The sequence below is a fragment of the Frankliniella occidentalis genome, unplaced genomic scaffold (genome assembly GCF_000697945.3).
Source record: "Frankliniella occidentalis isolate FOCC.00 unplaced genomic scaffold, Focc_3.1 Scaffold43, whole genome shotgun sequence".
In the NCBI taxonomy this organism is placed as follows: Eukaryota; Metazoa; Arthropoda; class Insecta; order Thysanoptera; family Thripidae; genus Frankliniella; species Frankliniella occidentalis.
The window spans coordinates 205,830-213,970 of NW_026267173.1; the positions used below are offsets into that span (position 1 = coordinate 205,830).

Below are 8,141 nucleotides of genomic sequence, written 5' to 3' on the forward strand. Positions count from 1 at the left end.
GCATGCATTGAGATGCATGCTGTTTTTAACGCATGCATTGAGATGCATGCTGTATTTAATGCATGCATTGAGATGCATGCTGCTGCTACAACTCGTTTTCGTGGAATATTTACTAAGTGAGCTTTTCGGTTTTATTTTTGATAAGTCCGTCGGATTCCTTGTGAAATTTCCGTTCGAACGAGCCTACATGTGATGGGGCCCCGGCGCATAGTTACTTCGTACGTTCGGTTTAGCGGTTTAAAAAAAAAATATTTGAAGTTTTGGTATTCAAGTTGGGAACCCCATCACATGTAGGCTCGTTCGAACGGAAATTTCACAAGGAATCCGATGGGCTTATCAAAAATAAAACCGAAAAGTTTACTAAGTAAATGTTCCACGAAAACGAGTTGTAGGAACAGCATGCATCTCAATGCATGCATTAAATACAGCATGCATCTCAATGCATGCATTAAAAACAGCATGCATCTCAATGCATGCGTTAAATACAGCATGCACACCATGCATGCTTTATATAACGCATGCAACCCTGGGAAAAATAGTAAGTGGCAAGGTGGCATTAAGGTGGCAACTAGGTGGCGAGGTGGACGAAGTGGCATGTAAGGGGCAAGGAAGTGGCAACGAGGTGGAATGCGGCCGAGTGGCATAGAGGTGGCAAGCAGGTGGACCTGGGTGGCATCAAAGTGGCATCGAGGAGCCAGCCCCAGGTGGATGTTAAGGGGCATCTAGGTGGTATCGTAAGTGGCAAATAGGAGGTTAGGTGGAAAGTAACTTAGAATAAGTGGCGAGGCGTCCTGCCAAAAGCGGTCAATTGAAATGCAGAGACAATAAAAAACAATCAAAACAGCAAGAGAGAAATTATGAGAAGAACTATTTTGTATATAGAATATGTATATTTAAAAAAAAAAAGTTCATTTTTATCATTTTAAGTATATTACCCTTAAACCATGTTTATTTTTTGCTTTCAGCCCTGTAATAATTTTAGTTTTTGTATTGTTATTATGTTTTGTTTTAAAATGTTTCTGCATTTGGTTGCTTTCTCTAAATGTTAGCCGTTCTGAGATCTATTACCTTGGCAAAGCCGCTAACCTTTACGGAACTTAGTGGTGTTAAAAATGAGATACTTTTGCATTGCTCACAGACATATAAACGGTTTTGCATAAATTCTTATAGTAAAAGATTGTTCTCTATTTGTCTTTATCTTCACCAAAGAAACATTTCATGATACTTTTGTGTAAATTAGTAAAAATCATATTGCTTCATGTTAGATATTTTGAGTCGGATAAGTTTTTAGATTAGCCGCTGCAATAAATTAGAAGGCAGTCAAATCAAGGAGACTGGATTTAAAGAAAATGGTTGACGGAGTGAGCTCCAATTCGTTTCATTGTTAAGTGTCTCCTGAAATTGAAAACCAGGCTGAAAACTTACTGAGTCAAAATTTTGTTTTTAATCTGGTGTCTTACTGAGTTGATAGATCATATTTGAAGCTTGCAAATATTGTTGCTACCTTCTTATTTATTTCAGTTTCTAATCTAATACCTCAATATATACAAAAGTATTATGAAATGATATGTGGGTCAGATAAAGACAGAGAGGAAACAATCTTTTACTATTGGAATTCATGCAAAACCATTTACAGCTCCAGGAACAATACAAAGTGTAACATATTTAACACCACCAAGTTCCGTAAAAGCCAGCGGCTTTGGCAAAGTAATGGATTCTTGAACGGTTACCACTAAGAGGTATGACACTCTATGACATGCCAACTGAATACTGAGACATTTACAACTGGAGTATAATAAATTTAGGACTCAAACAACTAAGGGTAGAGAGGAATTACAAGTCAACAAGTCAAATAGTCAACAACTCACTGGCTTGTGGGCTTGGGGATTGTGGCATATTATGGGCTAGTCCCAAGTTAAAAATATGGTGCAAAGATAATGAACCTATTAAATTGAAAATGCATCGACATAGCGGCACCACACTAACGTTTCAGGAGACGCCTCCTGAACGTTTGATCATCATAATCAACTTCAAAATCTATTATCTGAATTTCAAATTTGGCACAAAATTAGCGCTACCAACAGAAATACTTAAAATTTTAACTCCAATTTTCCAGTAAAAGTTTTAAGCAACAAACATAGTGAATTTATTCACTTATTTCCCGGAAAAACAACTTATATTTTCGTCTTACACCTGAGGTTTTCTATTGACTGAATTGACAATTAAAGTATTGGAGGCATAAGGGTGGCTGTTTTGCGGTGTTCGTCAACTGTTGATGTCAACATAACCTCTAAAGGTAACACGAGTTAGTTCGAGCCGGTTTGAAGACCTAGACTGTATGTGTGTCAATTTTTTTAACTTTTCAATGTATTCATGTGAGAAACTACTGATCAATCAGTGTGGAGTCGTTAGAATAAGTGACGGAATGCGAAATGCAGTTAAAACGTAGACGATTTGTGGACTTTTTAATCTCATGTAAGTATACTTTGTACATGCATCTCTTTCTCACCACCAAGTGCAAATGCTTGATTGTTATACTTAAATGTTTTCTTCTTTGCAGGATCGTGCGACCCTGGTATTTGTTTATAAATTAACTCAGGTGGAAATCTTCCTAGTTTATTCCTTTTGAGAAAGAAATGTGGACTAGTTAACACCAGGTAAAATTTTCCTAACCCGTACCTTATGTTTCACAATAACTTTCAGAACAGAACATCAATATTGAACTCTTTTTATTTTTGCAGGACTAAATTGGAGGTGAACATGTCATCATTGCCCCGTACTAAAGTATCACTCACCCACCAAGACAATCTATTGGAGAATACTTTTCACAGGTAAGAGCAGTTTTCAAACTGTGAACTGATCGTGGAACGTATAGTGTTGAGTGTTTGTTTATTTCTTTTCTTAATATTATCATGCTATGCTAATAAATTCATTTCTTTTCCAGGATTTGAGCAATACTGCAGTGTTCCAAATAAGTTAATGAGAAGAGTGTGCGCAAGTCTATTTTCTACAGTTCTTGGCAAACGCAATTGTGCTACTGCATCATTAGAAAAATAAATATTGTTTACTGAACTCTTGAAGACAATTTAGTGATAACCTGTTTCATTTTCACTTGCCTCGAATGTTTTACATAAATTGCTGGTGAAATAGTTAAAATGCATGATATGTGAGTGAATATTGTAGTCAAAATAAACAAGTGAGTTTTAAAATGTGAATTAATGTCATGTAAATATCAGTCGAAAGAGTACAGTCAATAAATAAATTTGATACATGACATAAATTTGTATTTTAAAACCCATCACTTGTTTTTGACTTAATATTTTCAATCTCACCACCGACACACCACCTAAATGCCACCCGGGCTACCGGGCGCCACCCGGACGAACCACCTACTTGCCAGCTCGATGCCACCTAAACGTGCCACCTCGTGCGCTTAAGCGGCCAATTTCACTTAAATGCCACCTCGATGCCACCTCCTTCCCACTTGGCCCACCCCGTTGCCAGCTTGCTGCCACCTCGCCACCTAGTTGCCACCTCGTTGCCACTTGGGGCTGCCACTTCGCCACTTAAAAACCACCTCTTTGCCACCTTACTGCCACCTTGCCACTTACTATTTTTCCCAGGGAATGCATGCTGTTGGGTTTTCAGAGTACGATATAGGCAAGCGCTTTAAGGCAAACCTCAGTCTCAATTAAAACCAAAGTCTCAAATAAAACCAAAATTGGACCTTATTGGTTAGTAGTTTTATCACACCTTTCCGATGATATCATTAGTCACCGTTTCGTTCGGGGCGGTATACCGCCTTACTATAGGAAGTAGCCTCGAATTGAAAAGATCTCTTACAATGAGACTGTCGGCACGCAAGTTGACTACAGCAAACATTTTGCTATACATCCCACCACAGCCAAAGGGGCGTACCCAACTCCCCCACTCCACGGGTGGAGCCTAGGCATGGCTTCAAGCCGGTAGTGGCGCAATCGGCAGGTATGATAACCCTAGCGCAGGGCTAACAAGCAACAACACACTGGCGACCGGACCGGGGTACATGGAAGTGAGTGTAATGCAGCATGCTAAGGTCAAGTTCACCACGACTCGCGGAACTCGCTCGCCAGTCGTGCACTCGGAGGTGATAACCCTTGTAGCAACGGGTGCTGGGAGGTGGCACTGCATCGGCAGCAATGGCGCAAGAAAAGGGAAGGTGAGCAGAGCCCTGGGCTAGCGAGCAGGCTATTGTAACCTCGTTACTTGAAAACAAATCTTCCCTCGGTGGCCCCAGCATGCGGCGCGCGCCTCGGGCCCGAGGGCCACACATCAGAAGCCTCCTCGGTGGCAGCGGGTATGGTACGGGAGGCCCCGGAGAATGGAGCAGAAAAGGAGAGGGCTGAGCGGGCCGGAGCAGCGTTTGGAGGGAGTGGCGGAGCAGGGAAGGAGAGGGCTCTCGAGACGCCAACCTGCGCGTTGAGGTGGAGCGAAACAAAATAAATCCCGCAGCAATCACAGGCCGCTGCCCTTTGGGACGCTTGTGTCTCTTTTTCGCGCGCGGAAAATGTTGTGCGCTGATTTCCTAAGTGGAAGAAAGACGAGGAGGGGGCAAAAGGGTCCTTGCGCAGCAAAGGCCCCCGTCCCGCCCCACGGCAGAGCGGGGGACTGAAATTATTCCACCGCAGGTTGGCGAAAAAGAAATGCGAGTCGTCTGATCTGTTTTAGAGTTGTTTGTCACTGGATTGCGTGGCGTTTCGGCCGCGTTTATCGGGCGTTGCCGAAATGAAAAGGGCTGAATCATCACGGTTGCATCGGGCAGTGCTTTTGATGCCCTTTTGTTGCAATTCGTTTGGTCCGCCCAGATATGTGCAATTATGAGGGGGAATATATCAATGCATGCCACTGCTGGTTGCCGCGCGGTATCTCGTTTGAAAGACCACCAGCGCAAAAACTTTTACCAGCGCAGCAGGATGGTCTACCACAGGGGCCAGGAAAGCAGAAGGAAGGGGGGATTGGCCTCAACCTCAACAAAGACCACCACTGCCTCTACAACCCCTGCTGCAGCACTAGGCTCACTCACCTGCCGTCGTCTCTGTGTGTGTGTGTGTGTGTGTGTGTGTGTGTGTGTGTGTGTGTTGGGGTGGGTGCACTTATTGCTCCGTCCGACCGAGACCCATTGCGGTGCATGTTTCATGAATGCAGCAGCAACCCTGCTGCTCGGTGGCCTACTTTCGGTATGGTGCTTTGCGCCGGCAGGGTTGGTGGCCGTGGTGGTGGTGGTGGTGGGGCCTCCTGATGCTCACCTTGCTTCCTTATCACGCCTCGTGACGGCGATAATGTTTACCTCACACGAAAAACGAGGCACCGCGGCCATAAGCGTAAAGTAAATTACCAAACGACCCTCCAGCAGAAGCAGCAGCAGCCCAGCGCACCCCCCTCACCTCTCTCACCCTCTCGCCTCGGGCCGGCCCTGGGCGCCCCAAGAGTTTGCCAGTCTATTAGGGGCCTGCTTGGAGCAGGGTTGAGAGAGACGAGGGGGCGGCGCGGCGGAGCGAAACTCGCTTGTCGCGACAATCTGCCACACCCCCCCGCGCGCGTCGCCGTGGACTTTTTCTTGCCTTTATGATAATCCTTACGCCCCTTCCCCCCGCCACACCCCTCACCCTTCAAGCGCTCTCTCGCTCCTCCTTGCACCCCCTTAGTCCCGAGCCCCCTTCCCCCTCACTTTCTTGTGCCTCGCGGGGTGGCTTTTCCATTCCTGCTGCAGCGCGCTAAGTGTTATGAGATAGTGTCAGTGGCAGGCTGCGCGCCGCACTCAGCGTGCTCAATGCGCGCGCCACACAACGCGTGCGCGCCGGAAGAGGAGAGATGGAGGGGGGGTGAGAAGAGGAGAGAGGGAGGTACGGTGAAAGGGGTAGCGCGAGGGAGTGAGAGAGAGGGAGCGAGGGAGAGGGAGACGGAATGCTTGTGGGGGTTTCACTTCACACCAGTGTTGTCGCGAGAACTAAAGCTATAGCCGGGCTGCGATATCGTGGCGCCACGGCTGAACGCTCTCCGCGAGCGTGTCCGCTTATTATCACAACGACGTCATCGCCGCAATGTTTTGCAGGCCTATGTACAAGCTCCGCGCGGCAAACGTTTTAAAATAGCTGTAACGCGTGTTTTGGTCCCTCCCTCTCTCTCTCTTTTTGCAAGCGCCGCGGTAGAGAGGAATTATCGACGGACTGTCGCACGACGCGGACGCGGACAATGGCAGGGGAGGGAAGTTCGCGAAAGGGAAGCGGGGAACAAAAGCTTAAAGCTTTGCGCCCTTTGATTGGAGGTGTCGGTGCGGCGCCGACCACCAATCCTCTTGCCGCAGTAACGTTTTTACCCCCGCCCCCATTTTTTTTGTCTGCGGTGACATCAAACGGCTTTGGACACCTTGAAATCCTCATAATGCTTTCTCTTATCGAGTAAAGCTTTCTGCTCCTTTCACTCTTTGATTTTTCATCTTGGTATGAGCCTAGTACATTTATTTCCTAGTACATTTTTTGCCCTAGACCGCCTTAGACTCAGTGCTCATTTGCGGACTAATTTGTGAAGGTGGTCGTGGTGCCGTCGCAATCAAATGTCGGGAATGAATGGACTTTGTTACTTGCCACCCTTCATCTCGCGGATGCGGAGACTGAGGAGCAGCGAAGACCCTTGCTCCAGGCGGCAGGCGCCAGACGTTTGACGTGAGGTCGATGCCCGCCTGCCCCTCATCGATGTGCGCCGCCCCCGCCGGGGCGCCCGGCTGCCCCCGCCGCGCCGCCTCCGAGCCGCCCCCTTGCCGCCTACGGCTGAGCGCCCTGCGCGTGGGGCGTCGAGGGCCCCATTGTTCCGCCAAACTTACTCACCCCGCGCGAAAACACTCGGCGGGAGCGTGCGTCGCACTGCTGCCGCGACACCCCCTCGTGCCTATTGTAAACTCCTATTGTGAAGGAATCTGTCTCTCTCTCTCCAACCCCCTCGCTCCATTTCCCTGTGCCGCCCCCTCCCTCTCTTCCCTCTTTCGCCTCTCTATATGTCTGTACAATGCCTGATCTCCTGGTTAGCATTGGTGGGCATTCGCCATTGCGAATGTGCCCAGTATGCGAAATAAGGTACAATGATGAATTCATTCACAACTAGTATATTGTTGAGGACAGAAGAGCAAAGAATAGACAAACTTGTGAACGTGACATTATTATTGTACTGCGTACTTATTTCATATTGTTTCTGATTGCAGGCCAACAACAGCGCCAAATCCGTGCTTCTAGTCATCTCCGTGGCCGGCATCAAAGTATGCAGCCCGGACGGGCAGGTAAGTCTTTTTGGCTTCTTTCTTTAAAAAAAAAAAAAAAATGAAAATTTTACCCCCTTTTTTGTGTTTGGCTACGAAACTGCAAGCGAGCTGTGAGTCAGCGACATGTTGTGTCGGCTACAACCAGCCCCCTCGCGCACGAACACACCGGACACGGAGGAACACGACAAGCCTGACCACGCCCACTTCCGCCCGTTCGCCCCCTTTTTCTCCATCGTCCCTCTCCCTCTCTCCTCGTCGTCTCTGTGCCCCTTCCTTCATTGTCCACTAACCTCCCTCTCTTTTCACCACCCTCTCCCGTCTTTCTCTCTCTTTCTCTTCTTCCTGTGTACAAGACATCTACATACAACTCTGTCAGCCCGCCCCACCCCACCCCTTCCCGTTTCTAAATCAAGGTCCAGGCTCCCCGACCATATTCTTCTCCCTTCTTGTTTGGAGTTGCTCCGCACGTTGGCCATTGGGCTCCGCCAAGTGGACCTCCACATCCGGCCAAAGTTGTGAGCAGAAGCTCAGCGCGACGGAGTCGCCGGGGAGTGGGACGAAGGGGGAGGGGGGGGGGACTCTATGATCGCGGGGGAGGGATTTTTATTACCCTCCTTCCCCCGGCATTGTGGGGAAGCGTCGGCAGTCTGCTGCGGGGGTGCGGTTGTCTCACCCACTCTCACTTTCTCTGTCGCTCTCCCTTACTCTCACTCAGGCCTGCTCTATCTAGCTTTGCTGCTCGTAATACGGCTGATGGATGTAAAGAGGGTGCTGGTCGCCGACGGGCGTTTGTGTGTGATGGTATTGGGGTGATTGGGGGAATCTAATGCGGGTACATACACAAGCAGCT

General features: G+C 47.8%; 1 protein-coding gene and 1 long non-coding RNA gene across 4 annotated transcripts in view; both read left to right on the plus strand.

The window, feature by feature from the left end:
* The window catches only part of LOC113217340 (tensin-4-like), a 172,772-nt gene that overhangs the window by 86,618 nt on the left and 78,013 nt on the right, over positions 1–8,141 (plus strand). For all 3 annotated transcript variants that reach the window (XM_052266808.1, XM_052266806.1, XM_052266809.1), the window contains one exon: positions 7,235–7,309. In XM_052266808.1, the coding sequence (XP_052122768.1) occupies positions 7,235–7,309 (75 nt within the window). The remainder of the gene's footprint in view (positions 1–7,234; positions 7,310–8,141) is intronic.
* LOC113204341 (uncharacterized) lies at positions 530–3,072 on the plus strand. Its single transcript, XR_008011055.1, has 4 exons — positions 530–2,475; positions 2,561–2,657; positions 2,742–2,831; positions 2,945–3,072. It is a non-coding gene; the product is annotated as an uncharacterized LOC113204341 (long non-coding RNA).